Source organism: Eretmochelys imbricata, chromosome 1 (genome assembly GCF_965152235.1).
Source record: "Eretmochelys imbricata isolate rEreImb1 chromosome 1, rEreImb1.hap1, whole genome shotgun sequence".
Classification (NCBI taxonomy): Eukaryota; Metazoa; Chordata; order Testudines; family Cheloniidae; genus Eretmochelys; species Eretmochelys imbricata.
The window spans coordinates 237,986,846-238,002,297 of NC_135572.1; the positions used below are offsets into that span (position 1 = coordinate 237,986,846).

The 15,452-nt window shown below is 44.1% G+C and overlaps 1 protein-coding gene across 1 annotated transcript in view; it reads left to right on the forward strand.

Annotated features, from left to right (window-relative positions):
• A4GALT (alpha 1,4-galactosyltransferase (P1PK blood group)) overlaps positions 1-14,633 on the forward strand; it is a 67,071-nt gene extending 52,438 nt beyond the window's left edge. The window contains exon 2 of the mRNA XM_077826071.1: positions 7,285-14,633. Within this exon, the coding sequence (XP_077682197.1) occupies positions 7,334-8,407 (1,074 nt within the window). The 5' untranslated portion in view covers positions 7,285-7,333 and the 3' untranslated portion in view covers positions 8,408-14,633. The remainder of the gene's footprint in view (positions 1-7,284) is intronic.
• Positions 14,634-15,452: the final 819 nt, after the last annotated feature.

A 15,452-nucleotide genomic window follows, 5' to 3' on the forward strand; every position in this document is an offset into this window, starting at 1 on the left:
TAGAAGGCAATCAGGTTGGTCAGGCATGACTTGCCCTTCGTGAATCCATGTTGACTGTTTCTAATCACCTTCTTCTCCTCCAAGTGCTTCAAAATGGATTCCTTGAGGACCCGCTCCATGATTTTTCTGGGGACTGAGGTGTGGCTGACCAGTCTGTAGTTCTCCGGATTTTCCTTCTTCCATTTTTTAAAGATGGGCACTACATTAGCCCTTTTCCAGTCATCCAGGACCTCCCCCGATCGCCACAAGTTTAAAAGATAATGGCCAGTAGCTCTGCAATCACGTTAGCCTACTGCCTCGGCACCCTCAAATGCATTGCATCTGGTCCCATGGACTTGTGCATGTCCAGCTTTTCTAAATAGTCCTTAACCTGTTCTTTCACCACTGAGGGCTGCTCAATTCCTCCCATTGAGTACTTCAGCTTTTTCCACATCATCTGTCACTAGGTTGCCCCCCCCCCCCGCCATTCAGTAAGGGTCCCACACTTTCCCTGACCACCTTCTTGTTGCTAACATACCTGCAGAAACCCTTCTTGTTACCCTTCACATCCCTTGCTAGCTGCAACTCCAGTTGTGCTTTGGCCTTCCTGATTACGTTCCTGCATGCTCAAGCAATATTTTTATACTCCTCTCTTGTCATCTGTCCAAGTTTCCACTTCTTGTAAGCTTCCTTTTTGTGATTAAGCTCACTGAAGATTTCTCTGTTAAGCCAAGCTGGTCATCTGCCATATTTGCTATTCTTTCTGCACATTGGGATGGTTTGTTCCTGCACTCTCAACAAGGCTTCTTTCAAATACAGACAGTTCTCCTGGACTCCTTTCCCCCTCATATTAGCCTCCCAGGGGATTCTGTCTATCAGTTCCCTAGGGGAGTCAGTCTGCTTTTCTGAAGTCCAGGGTCTGTATTCTGCTGCTCTTCTTTCTTCGTTTTGTCAGGATTTTGAACTCTACCATCTCATGGTCATACATAGGGAGCAGCATGGAAGAAGGCCCAGAGATGTCTGTGAGATGATAACATGAAAGCGGTATCAAGACTGATGTCAAATTCTGTCTTTAGTTATTCCTTACAAAGGAACACTTTTCCATTTGAAATGCTGGTCAGCCTGCCTGCCCATCTGGTTTCCCGTCAGCCATCCCACCTGCCTATCTTGTTGGCTGCCATTCTGGGGAGAGGGGACATGCTTAGTTTTGGAAACACTGTTTCGTTCCTGCTGCCCAGGCAGCGGGAACATTTTGAGGTTTCCAAAACAAATATTTCAGAATTTCAGTTCAGTACAATTTTTTTTTTAACTTTTTTTGTCTCAATTTGTGATGACTGGTTTTTTGTTTTTTTTTTAACTTGAAGTTTTCCATGTAGTGAATTTCAGTTTCTCAGCCCACTTTGGTCTCAATCTCTGTGGGACAGTCTTGCTTTTTTTTTTTTTTTTTTTTTTTTTTTGCTGTTTCACATCCTGATTAACAGTGGATTTGCCCTATATATGTGGGGCAGAACAGTTGCTGGGTAGAGAGAGATGTCTTTTAAAAAAACAAAAACGCTCTTCCCCACTCCCCATGCAATTAATTTCCATCACAGGGACCAAGCCAGGCAGGAGTTGGTTGCCAGGGCAGTAGTGGATTCTCTGTCATCCTTCCCCTTCTCCCCCCTACCCCACCCCCCCAAAAAAACCCACCAAAAACCCTCTCTGAACTAATACTCATCAAGCGGGGCTCCCCAGCAGGGTAAACCTTCTTTCCATCTGCAGCACAAGCCCTATGACAACTACCTTCTCCCAGCCATGTTGCCTGGAGAAGAAGAAGAGGGAGCCTCTGGGTGTGGAACCTTTTTGTGGTCTCTGAAAAGGCTTCCCCTTTTCCTGGCAGGACCCAGGCAGTAGAAGCAGGACACTGGACAAAGCACCTTTGGAATACCCTGGACAGCAACAGTGACATCACACTCCACCAATCCTAGTTTTGACATAATATACGTTTTTCTCTCTGTTAATTGTCTGTGCACAAATTTCATTAGCTTTGCAAATATCCACTCTCCTTTGCAAGAACTGGATTTGATTTTGCAAGCAAGCTTTCTCTGATCTAAATTTGTCCCTAATGATTCCTTTTGTTAACTGTTCAGATTCATAGGGTTTGGCTATACAAAGTAGGTCAAAACTATAATGGTCAATGGTCTCCCCTAGCAGCTAGTTTATCAAGGAAATGTGTCCTCTCCAAATTACATTTTTGCTGAGTTCACAGTAGTCTTGACACATTTTAATGAGTTTTGTCTAGCAGATTGCACTTCATCTCATGCTCACACTGGAATGTGTGGTCAATTTCCAGCACCTGTAGGCCTGATACCTAATACTGTGGAAAATACGACCCTTGCTATGGCTGAGTGACAATTTTTCAGCAAATAATAAATTCACCAAAAAAAAAAAATTTGGTTGCTCCAAAATGTATTGGTGAATTTGGGTCACATTTGGCAAACAGTTTCAGCCAAATAAAAAAATGAGGTTTAAAAAAAAAAAATCAAAACTGTTCATTCTGACATTTTCAAGACAGCCCTTTTTGACATTTTTGTCTGGAAATAAATGGTTCTGTTCCCTAAATGTCAGTTCTAATCAAATTTCACTTGGAAAATGTCATTTTGCTTAACTCGAATGAAATCTTTTTTGTTTTTATTTCAGCGGGGGAGGGGGGGGATTTAAGCTGCAGTTGATTCAAAACCAACCTTTTTTATTTCTGTCTTTTGGCTTTGTATTTACTCAGCTCTAACAACTTGCCTATGTCTCAACAATATCAAATGCTTCTGGGAAAAATGGGGAAACACTAATTGTCCAGTTCTGATTGGTTCCTTTCCAGACCGAAGAATTTGGGTGACTCAATTTTGCTCCATTTCTGCCATGGTTCACTCATTTCACCTTATAGTATGGATAGGAGCACAGGATCTCTGAGAGCTGTCTTAATCACCAGCCTATAACGTCACTCTCTCTTTCTGGCCCAGTGGATATTTAATTATTTGTACAAAGTGGAATAGATCCAACAGGAGAAACTGAAAAAGACTCCCTCTATAGCAGGGGTGGGCAAACTTTTTGGGCCGAGGGCCACATCTGGGTGTGGAAATTTTATGCATTTCCCCGGGGGAGGGGGTTGGGGTGTGGGAGGGGGTTCAGTGTGCAGGAACGAGCTCAGGGCAAGGGATTGGGGCAGAGGAGGGGTGCGGGATGTATGAGGGGGCTCAGGGAAGGGGGTTGGGGTGCAGGAGGGGGCTCAGGGCAGGGATGCAGGAGGGGTGTGGACTGCGGGAGGCAGCTCAGGGCAGGGAGTTGGGATGCAGGGTGCAGCAGGGGGCTGAGGGCAGGGAGTTGGGGGTGCAGGAAGGGTGAGGGACGCAGGCAGGGAGTTGGGAGGGTGGGGTGCAGGAGGGGTTCAGGGTGCAGGCTCCTGCCCGGCGCCACTTACCTAAAGTGGCTCTGGGGTGGCAGCGGCGTGCACCAGGGCCAGGGCAGGCTCCCTGCCTCCCTGCCCTGGCCCCACTCTGCGCCGCTCCAGGAAGCAGCCGGAACCACGTACCTGCATGGCTCCTGGGGGAGGGGAGGGCACAGGACTCCGTGCACTGCCCTTGCCATGCCTCCATGTACCTCCCCCGAAGCTCCGATTGGCCACGGTTCCTCGTTCCCGGCCAATGGGAGCTGCGGGGGGTGGTGCCTGGAGGCAAGGGCAATGCACGGAGCCCTCTGCCTGCCCCCGGGGCCCCAGGGACGTGGTGCCAGCCACTTCTGAGAAAGGCACAGGGCCTGTGGTACCATGGGGGGCAATCCCACGGGCCAGATCCAAAGCCCTGAGGGGCCGGATCCAGCCCATGTGCTATAGTTTGCCCACCCCTGCTCTATAGCCTGCTGATTAAAGCGGGTCCCTGCTCCAAATCAGGCTGAGGTGGAAGCTGAATGTGGGTCTTCTCCATCCCTAACCACTGGGCTATTGGCCACTTTGGGGCCTGGGTGGTGTCTTTTGCTCTCTTTAAAGATTTCAAAAATTTCTGCAAAACAAAATTGTTTTCTAGCCAGCCCTAGCAATGAGGAGTCCCATCAAGGTGTTACTGACTAAAATGATTTCTTCAAAATGGAAAGTTTTTAATAGAACTGAAACCAACTGTTACCAATGATACGTTTTAATTTTTTTTTTTTTTTTGAAAGAAGGAATTGCTGAATACAACATGTTGCTTCTCGCAGCACTGCCAGTTCCTGTTAGCTGTGGTCTCTTAGCAAAGAGAACAATAGCTTTCTGTCCCAACCACTCTGTCCCCCAAATTTGGCTTCTTCAGCAACACTTCACCACTCCCCTGGTTGGTGAGCTGCCACAAAGAATGTGTTTCTGCTACTTAGCAGTTTCAATTACCATTAATGTATCAGGAAGATGAGGTGTTTGAGATAACTGCGTTTAATTCTGAGGCAAAGGTGTGCTGCTTCGTTGAGATTTATTAGATCATAGAATCATAGAATATCAGGGTTGGAAGGGACCCCTGAAGGTCATCTAGTCCAACCCCCTGCTCGAAGCAGGACCAATTCCCAGTTAAATCATCCCAGCCAGGGCTTTGTCAAGCCTGACCTTAAAAACTTCCAAGGAAGGAGATTCCACCACCTCCCTAGGCAACGCATTCCAGTGTTTCACCACCCTCTTAGTGAAAAAGTTTTTCCTAATATCCAATCTAAACCTCCCCCACTGCAACTTGAGGCCATTACTCCTCGTTCTGTCATCTGCTACCATTGAGAACAGTCTAGAGCCATCCTCTTTGGAACCCCCTTTCAGGTAGTTGAAAGCAGCTATCAAATCCCCCCTCATTCTTCTCTTCTGCAGGCTAAACAATCCCAGCTCCCTCAGCCTCTCCTCATAAGTCATGTGTTCTAGACCCCTAATCATTTTTGTTGCCCTTCGCTGGACTCTCTCCAATTTATCCACATCCTTCTTGTAGTGTGGGGCCCAAAACTGGACACAGTACTCCAGATGAGGCCTCACCAATGTCGAATAGAGGGGGACGATCACGTCCCTCGATCTGCTCGCTATGCCCCTACGTATACATCCCAAAATGCCATTGGCCTTCTTGGCAACAAGGGCACACTGCTGACTCATATCCAGCTTCTCGTCCACTGTCACCCCTAGGTCCTTTTCCGCAGAACTGCTGCCTAGCCATTCGGTCCCTAGATGCCACTACATGCAGTAGGTAGAGTTGGGTGCTTTGAATTCCTGAAGAGTTTTCATCTGCCTATTGTGACAGACCCAGACCGGTTGGGTGCAGGAGTCTGGTAGAAGGAAAACTTACTGGACACTGGAATAGTTTTCTGTTCCCTGAGTGACCAGGGCAGGGGCTGCCCCTGAGCAGTCAGGAAGGTGCTAGAAGCAATTAAGTCAGGCAGACTCCATAAGACACCTGGAACCAATTAAGAACTGATTAGAAGTAATCAAGGGAAACAGGCTAATCAGATCCCCTGAAGGCCATTTAGAACCAGCTGGGACTAGTTTAAAAGGAAGCTCCTTCAGAGAGGCCAGCTGGTAGGAGCTGGGAGTAAGAAGGTGTGTTGTGGAAAGACTGGGAGAAAGATGATGTACAGTGAAAGACCCGGGAGGACAAGCATGGTCAGGCACCAAGGAGGGTGCTAGGAGGGGCCGTTTGGGGAAGTAGCCCAGGGAAGGGCTATAGCTCCGGTAGTATAGGATTGCCTGTTGCCGGTGTGATTAAGATCCCTAGGCTGGAACCTGGAGAAGAGGGCGGGCCTGGGTTTCCCCCAACCCTCCTCACACTGCTACAAAAACACTCCCTGAGAAGGAAGACTGGGGCTAAAGAGGGCTCTTACACCAAACCCATTGACTGGCCAATGATGAAGGTGAATCAGTAAGCTGTAACCCTTGCCTCTAGGCGGGGAGAGAGGCTACCCTGAGGGGCAGAGCAAACCTCTGAGGCAAGCCCTAACTGCTCAGAAGCACAGGACTCCCTGAGGCAAAGCTGGAGCTCTGCTACACTATGTAAATCAGAAGAGGGTAAAATAAACTGCCTAGTAGAATGGCCTGGGCAGATCAAATAACTTCTCTTGTTGAATGGCAGGAAATCCTGTCCAGTGAACTCTGAGGAATGACTTGGCCCCAGGCCAGAACATTACGGGGCTAGTAACAGCGGGACAGCAGTAATGTACCCTGCTCCAACTGCAGACTGTGAGGGTAGACAGGCCTCCGCCAACTTGTGGAGATGCTCTGCGGGGAGGGGAGAGGTATAGACCATGATAGGGTGCAGGGAAAGGGAAAAGGGCACTGGCTGTTTCCCCATCCATCCGGGAAGATGGTTTTGGTAAAGTGAGGGTACAGGAGCATAGGCCTGTGTTGAGAAGGGGGAGGTGAAATTCTGATTTCGATATTTGCATTGGCAAGGCCTAAATATTAAATCAGGGAGCAGAGCACCAGTCAGAGGAGAGTGGAGCAGAGCCAGAAGTGCGAGGGCAATCTGGATAATGCGCGCTTATTGTGTGCTGGAACAATTTTTGTATAGTGGAGGTTATTGAGAGCCATTGAACCAAACTGTAAGCCCTGCAACAGCATCCCTAGTTCCAGCACCTATGCTTGTGGGACTTTGTAGCAACAAAGCAGCACAGTGGGGTGTCTCAAGGGAGTGAGAGAACAGAACAAGGTCAGCAAAGATCATTGCATGTTTTTCCCGCCTAGTAGTTGGGATCTCTTGAGAGGAACATGTGACCTCCCTGGCTGGTTTCACTTCAGCAATCAGTGTCAGGAAATGACTGTCCTTGTTCTTATTAAGTAATGAACATCTTGTCCTAACAATTGCAGCTGCTCCACACAAGACTTTTTCCCAGGGTTCTAGGATTGTTTGGATGGCAACCCTACAGAGACAGTAGCTGCCAATTCCCAGCTCTCTAGAATCGTTACTACGTTAGTCAGGTGAAAAATGTGGTCTGAAGTGAAAGAAAAAGCTAATTATGGGCCAACTTCTGCTCCACGCAACCCCACTGAAATCCACACAGTTGCATGGGTGTAAACAGACAGGAGAATTTGGCGGCATGGTGTTAAAGGAAGCATGGAATGTCCTCTAGTTACATGTTTTGTAAAGCGCCTAGTACAATAGGGCTGCAGTTTCTGATTGGGGCCCCTGGATGCTGCCACAATACAAATAAATAATAATGGTGATTGATAAAATAAGCCGGTGTATTGTGAAAGTTAAAAATATATAATTGCATAAGGTTACAAAATATGGATTAGTGTTAACAGTTTGTATTTTGTGTTTAATAATTTCCTTTATTTTTTTCCAGATCACCCTATTTTTTATTGGAAGAACAAGGCCCTGGGGTAGAGGCAAAAATGTACAAAATGCCCATCTGCGTGCTACAGCTAAGCAGGGTGGTGATGAACCACAAGCTCTGGGCTGTGTTTATCATCACCTTTAAGTTCATGTCCTTTGTCTCCATAATGTTCTACTGGAGAATCACTGAGGATGCCAAAAGCAAGAGTCTGCTGTATGGCTTGCCTCTGGAAGTCAAATGTCCTCGATCTGTGCCTTCTCCTCCCCCAGCTGTATCTGGCAGGCCACCTCCACCGCCTGGGGATATATTTTTTGTGGAAACCTCAGATAGAACCAACCCAAGTTTTCTCTTTATGTGCTCTGTTGAATCAGCAGCCAGGGCTCACCCTGAGACCAAAATAGTCATCCTTATGAAGGGGTTGGCAAACAGAAATTTCACTCTGCCAAAACACTGGGGCTTCTCTCTGCTGAGCTGCTTCCCCAATGTGGAAATCCGCCCACTGGACTTGAATGACCTTTTCTCTGGTACCCCTCTAGCTGACTGGTATTCGGTGGCCCAGCACAGATGGGAGCCTTATTTCTTACCCATACTTTCTGATGCCTGTAGAATTGCTATCATGTGGAAATTTGGGGGTATCTACTTAGACACAGACTTCATAGTCCTTAAGAACTTAAAGAACCTCACCAATGTGCTTGGAACCCAGTCCAAATATGTATTGAATGGGGCTTTTCTCTCCTTTGAAGCCAAACACAAGTTCATAGAGCTTTGCATGCAGGACTATGTGGATAATTACAACGGCTGGATCTGGGGGCACCAGGGCCCACAGCTTTTAACCCGTGTTTTCAAAAAATGGTGCTCCATCAGGAGTCTCCGGAGCAGTAAAAGCTGTAAAGGAGTCAGTACTCTTCCCAGAGAAGCCTTTTATCCCATCCGCTGGCAGGACTGGAAGAAGTACTTTGAAGTGGTCAGCTCTTCAGAGCTTCACAGACTCTTCAAGAACACCTATGCGGTGCATATTTGGAATAAAAAGAGTCAAGGAACAAGATTTGAGATCACCTCAAAAGCTTTGCTGGCTCAGCTGCATTCCCACTACTGCCCTTCAACATACGGGATAATGAAGAAGTATTTTTGAAAGGAATTGATTGACTCACCTGTCACCTAACTGAACAAAGGAAGTAGCCAAAACTGTTCAGCCTTCTGAGCAAAAATATACATTTGAAAGTACTTATATCTCTGTGAACCATCAAGCACCAGGCAGTGTGATGTAGTGAAATTCAAAGATAAATGTAGGGCAGGGTGAATGTAGGTTGAACACAGGAGTTAACTAAAGACTGAGCAGTGCTTATCTCGTTTTCCTTCCTTTCCTTACGGTTGGGTCCCTCTACAGTACTCTGGCTGTGTAAAGTGACCTTAAGACGGGAGTAAATGTTACAACACTCTGTCAGCATAAAGAGGTCTTAAAGTGAGAGTAAACGGTCTTTATTCTGCCAACAGGGCATAAAGAGGCCTTAGTATAAATGAAAAGCAGGACCCAGTTCACAAGAATCAGCCAGTGAACTCCCAAATATCTCCAAAGAAATAAAGTGAGGGAAGTAGAGGGAAGATGAATTGAGGAAGGAGTTAAAGGGAGGATCAGAAAAGGCAGCAAGGGAAGAGAATAAGGAAGATGAGAGAAGAAGGAAAGGGCAGATTTTTTTTTTAAAAAAACCTTTTTTTTTTCCTTTTCCTTAGTGCAGAAACCAGTGGCCGAAAGGAACTTCCACATGTTCCAGCTTTTATTTTACAAAGCTTTAATTGGACACTTCTGTGTTTACAAGGAGCCATGTGCTGTATAGTCCTTGCTCAGTTCTTAATGGGGCAAATTCCCATTGTCTCCAACGTGAGGTTTGACTGGGTAAGGAATTCAGGGTTTGTCCGAAGGTTTTTGTTTTTGTTTTTTTGTTTTTTTAAATTAAAACTTCTAAGCAGCCATGGGACAAACTTTATTTTAGACTATGGTCAGAATTATGCTATGAAGAGGCAAGTGATGTGTCCAAATCATGTCCTTACTTTCTTCTGATTGGAGAGCTATAAAATGTCACTTCCTTTTATTGGAATGATCTGGGTTTATGTGTGTACACCCACTGCAGTATCTGAGCAACTATTAATCATTTTATTCTCACAACACCACAGGAAGGCAGGGAAGTACCACTCTCTTATTTTACAGATGGAGAACTGAGACAGAGAGATTAAGGACGGGAGTTAGTTGCCTACATATCTCTGAGGAACAGGGCCTAAGCTCCTTGCCCAAGATCACATAGGAAATACATGGTAGAACTGGGAGTTGAACCTAGATTTTTCTGAACCTCACTTTAGCACCAGAACTGAAAGGCCATGCTTCTTATGCTTTCAAATCTTCTGTGGCATTTTGCTGCTATTTCTGGCACAGAAAGTAGCCTGGAAGTGCAGGGGTCTTCTTTGATTCCCTGAATAAATGCTACTGAAAGCATGAGTGGCTCTCAGACTCTTCCTAACTGATGCGTGGGGCGGGGAAAGACAGTTTATGTTGTGGAAAAAGTTGTCTTTGCAGACTCCCAGCACTGGGATGAGCCCAAGGAAAGACCATGAAAGTTTTGGGACTTGTTATCTTGACAGGAAATTCCAGTTTTCATAAACTCAGTGTAAAATAAATGATGAATTCTGAATTTCCTTTCTTATACAACAGATTGTAGCTGTGTGCTGTTACTAATGGGGTCGTGTAAGCATTACAACATCAGTGAACTATCTGCTCTGTGTGAAGGCAGAGATGAGCTGCCAACAGACCTGTCAGGGGAAGCATAGCAGTGATGGAGGGCAATGAATGGGATGGCTTTTGCAACATTGGAGGTATTTGTCACTGAAAGGGTCAGGTAGAATAAAGTGGTGATATACTTTGGTGGAAAGGAGGGGGAAGCACTGGGTGAAAGAGAAATTTTACTGCTCCATCTCCCAGCTTTCAAGCCTTCATCTGAAGCTTCTGCTGCTGCCACCACAGGGCACCTCTCCTGTCCTTGATTCACCACCTTCCCACCTGGCTGTCTCCGATCTTGAGACTGACTTTGCAAGAGACTGAACATCTCCTGTGAAGTGAATGGGAGCTGAAAAACTTAGAGTCTCAGAGGAGGCATTCAGCACCTTGCAGGAATGGGCTCTTACTGGTTAAGTTAGATTCAACTGTAGCTTCCACAGTGGGGGGAAAACGTGCTGCCTGCCTCTGTCTTGACCACCACGTCTTCCTGCTCTTTGATTCAGCTGTGAGTCTATAGCATGATTTGGAGCACAGCTGAACTGACAAAGAAGCATCAGTAGCTATAAGGGAGGCAGGTTGCCAGCTAACACATCAGTCTCCGTGCACACGCACTCTAAAACAAGATGTATAGTAAGAGGGGTCACCCAGGGACACAGACATGTGGTGAGATGGGTTGTTATGGGCGAGTGGAGCATCATCCATCTCCTACCCTGTACTCCGTAAAGGAAACCATAGCACTATAAAATATTTTAAACACCTTGTTTGAGCCTTAAACAGTTGGTTTTCTTATGAATAAAGATGGGCTCAAGCTATTAACTTCAGAGCTAAAAATAAGCTTGTCTGATGTTCAGGGACAGTGGCTGATTCAGTGCTCCATTTCATGAACATGACTAATGCTGAATCCTAATAGGATGGCATCATCTGGCACTTCTGGAAAACTGCTCTAAGTCATGATCCCACCAACACCGCTGACTGCTCTGGCTCTATCTGACCTTCAAGTCTGCAGCTGCTTCAGGGCTTTTTCTGTTTCTCAGCTCAAACACAAGCAAGCACGGATTTGCTCAGCTAAGCGAAGGAAATGTGTAAAACAAAAGACAGCCTGAAGCATAGTAGGACAAAATCTCTTTATTTCTTTCTCTCGGTTTACTTGCAACCACGCAAATAACAGAAACAGCAGAGCAAAAGAACCCTAACCTACTATGGAACTCATCCCCCTCCCTTCACAAGGCTATGAGTAATCAGGTGTGGTTTATTTTCCCTCCAAACCTTAGGTCACATTCTTCATTTTACTCTCCTTCTGCTATATGTCCTACAGTCATTTTGGATCTTGTTGGTTTCCCCACAGTCCCCACTTGAGCACATCAAAATACAGAATAGACACTTTTCAAAACAAGTGTACTTACCAAAAACGTCGAAGAGCATAGGAACTGTGTTCCTACACAGACCATGGGTATCCTGTCTCCATCCACTGGAGCCAGTGTTGGCTATTTCAGAGGAAGGCAAACTGTGTACCCATTGTAACTTTGCAACACTATAGGCTGGGGATCTTCCTGAATATCTGAGACATTAGCATTGGTAGCCCTTGAATTTTTTTTTCAGCTTATGTCAGTGCAGCTGCTATTCCTGTCTATATAAATTGATAGAAATGCAAGAAATTGCCAGGCTGGAAAAGATCCCTGGTCTGGGTAGTATGGTATCCTATTTCTGGTATTTCTCTTTTACTTGGCCTCAGTCCAGCTGAGCAATGAAATGTTAGCTGAGCCAGGGACAGCCTAATGGTAAAGGCATAACTTAATTTGGTCAGGCTGCATCACAAAGAGTGCACTTCATTTAGTCACACTCTTTGCCTCTGAATTTCATGTAAAATATAGCACTGCTTATGTGAAAAAAGTGCCTTTTCATATAATGGCCGATTTCTCTGCAACTCATGACCTGTGTAAAGAGCTTTGCACTAATCCCATGTTCTCTCCACTGCTGTAAATAGAATAGAGGTCAGTTGTTAAATTGGGAGGAAGTCCCTCTGTTCTAGTAGAACATGGGAAGTTGGGTCAGTTGTGTCCTGCCAGATTAACTTGCAGTATATTAGGAAAATTCTAAATTTAGGATTTGGGTGGAACATTGTTGATTTATGGCAGCTTAATATCAGGCTAAAGGAAGAGGCCGATCTAGTCTGCAGTGAAATGCTTAATAAAGGCCTTTGCAAATTAAGGCTCACGTGCCTTGAATATCTCCCTTCTGACTGCTGCCTTATTGGTCCTGATCATACATATAAAAGGGGTGCCCACTGGAATTCAGATGTTTCATTTGCCTGGTGTTTCCTTCTCCATTTTGAGAAAAATCAATACAACATCTCTCTCTCATCCATGCACGAGGAAACAGACTTGAGCGTGTACTGGTTGTATTTGAGTCACTTGCCCCGATGGTCCCACCTCAAGGGTTAAATAGTAGATCTGATTTAAAAAAAAAATGGATAGAACACTTTTCTGTCACAATGCAGTTTTGACTAAATCAAAACTTTTTGCAGGAACAGAGAGATTTTTTTTTTGACTAAATTTTGCAATGGGTAAAAGTCAAAACATTTTGTGTTCAGAGTAATTTTGATTTTTGTTTGGCTTTTGGTATTCTATTAAAATACATGTATGTAATGATTTAATATGGTATAAAAGTCACAACAAAATGAATTGAAATGACACTTTTTGAAATGAAATGTTTTTACATTGATGAAATATTTCAAAGCTATTGAAATTAAATGTTTAGATGGTTCCATCTTGATTTTTTTTTTCCTCTTAATTTTTGGTTCACAGGAAATTACAAAATTTTGGCTTTTTGTTCTCGTTTGGAACAAATTTTTATTTTATTTTATTTTATTTTATTTTTGGTCAGACTCTCCTGCAGAATGGAAATTGTGGCTCCCAACGGGCTGTAATAAGCTGTAATGTTATCTGAAGCACCAGCCAAATGCAGTTCAACGCGGAAGAATCATTATCAAGAAGGGACAGGGGAAATTTCGTTGTGGTTTAAAAAATAAAAATTAAAAAAAAATTCAAAATAATCTAGAAGAGGTCCACTGTGACCTTTTGTTAATCAGATGAGCAAGCATCTATGTCTTTCCCTGAAGACTGTCAAAATGTAACTGGTGCTCCTGTTACTTAGCTTGCACTGAGATATGGAAACTGGTGGGGACTTTCTATAAGCTGTAGCCAGGACTTACACTGATGATCAAAGGTAAAGAGATGAACAGTTAACTGTGATCTTTTCTCACCTTTTTCACGGTGCTGTCTTTACGAGGCAACCTGGGTAAGGATTTTAGCTTCTAGGCAAAGGAAACTCCTGCAATATTGCAGCACCCCCTTGGTGAAAAAGAGCTTTAAAATTGTTTTTGTTTTGTATTTTGGCATGGATAGAGACCACAGGCATCATTTTTATTGCCAGAGGTGTCTTAAGTAGAAATCCTGGCATATTTTAAAATCAAGAATTAGTGCTGCTGTTGTCTGGATTTATGCCATTTGATGCCTTTTCAGAGATGATCTCTTTTACGAAGAGGATGAAACCAAAGCAGCCTTTGGCCTTTTCCTACTGTTCAATGTTTATGGGGGGGAAATAAATGTAATTTTTACCTTTTTATTTCATGTTTCTTCAAAAAAAATTCATTTTGTTTTTCAAGTGATTGTTGGAAACTTTATGTAATCTGCATTAGTTATTGTCAAGACAAAAAATTTTCATCTTATCACTAGAAACAACTTTGATTAAATTTAGCAGTGTTGAAATAGCATTAGGCTAGCTGAGTTTAAGCAATTTTTAAAATATAAATTACGGCCTGCAGGCTGGATGTGTAGACAGTTGGTAATGTCAGTGCAAAATATTCAGCTCCTGCTCTCTATCCAGGGTTATGGTGACCATACAAAATGACTATTTGGTAACCTATGTAAAATAAGCTTGGTGATCTTGGTCCAGAACATGGACAGATGTCCACACCATAAAAATTGTGTTGCAATTTACACTACTCTTATCAGTGAGGTCAATAATCAAGGCCCTAAATTAGCATTGATATTTTACCACTGACCACCCTCTTAGTCTTAATAGTGGAAAGTTTGCTCTTCCATTGCCCTACCTATATTTGTGGACCTGATCCAAAGCCCGTTGAAGTCAAGGGGAGTCTTTCCAGTGATTTCAATGTTTTTTGAGTAAGGCAATGGATGAATAAAGGACCTTGTGCACCAGTACTGTCATTTTGATCATCAAACTGACTTATGTGCAAAATGAATAGCTCCCAGGTTTGTCCTGTATCTTGTTAAGGTTCATATAGGCAATGAAATTGGCAGGTTTATAAACACCCAACCTTGCACCAGTATACAAATACCTGATAACAAGTTTTCAATTATTAAATACTAGCTCAGCTTTATTTCTGTAGCTTTGCAATGGCAGATTGTGTGATCTATTGTTCCCAAAAGTGTATCTGATGATAAAATCATTTCCAGTATATTCAGATCATGTTAATAATGGCAAAGTGACTGTGACCGCACTGGATCATGAATGAAGGGAACAGATTTCACTTTTAATGTGCAAATATTAAACATGTTTAAATATTAAATTGTAATCTTCTTCTTTTAATTGTATGCAGCGGTGTTGTAGCTGTGTGAGTCCCAGGATATTAGAGAGACAAGATGAGTGACGGAATTTCTTTTATTGGACCAACTTCTGTAGGGGAGAGAATGACAAGCTTTCAGGTGACACAGAGCTCTTTCTAGACCTGAGGACGAGCTCTGTGTAGCTTGAAAGCTTGCCTCTCTTACCAACAGAAGTTGGTCCAGTAAAAGATATTACCTAATCTCTTTTTCTCTTTTAATTGTTAACCCAATTTCAAGGAAGGGTGGGAAGCAGTGGATCATCTCTGACTGCTGCTTGATTGAGGTCTTGTGGTTCTGACATTTTAGACAGTGACCTTTTTAACAAGGTGAAACTGCTGCCCACGGAGGACTGAGAAAATCCAGGTGAGAAAATATAATGGGAAACTATCCATATCACAAATTATGTTTAGTTTTATGATAGAGCTGTATCCCTTGTCAAATTAACCCCATGTAAGCTTTAAAGGAAGACAAGATCATTGTGGAGAAGCTAAATGAACTCTTCACATCTTCTCCTCACTGCAGAAGATACAGGGGAGATACACACAGCAGAGCTATTGTTTTGGGATGATAGATAGTGTTGCCAACTTTCTAATGGCATAAAACTATACACCCCTGTCCAGCCCCCTTCCCTGCTTCTTCCCTGAGGCCCTGCCTCTGTTTACTCCATCCCCCCTCCCTCCATCACTTGCTCTCTCCTACCCTCACTCACTTTCACCAGGCTGGGGCAGGGGGTTGGGGTGAAGGAGGGTGAGGGCTCCAGCTGGGGGTGTGAGCTCTGAGGT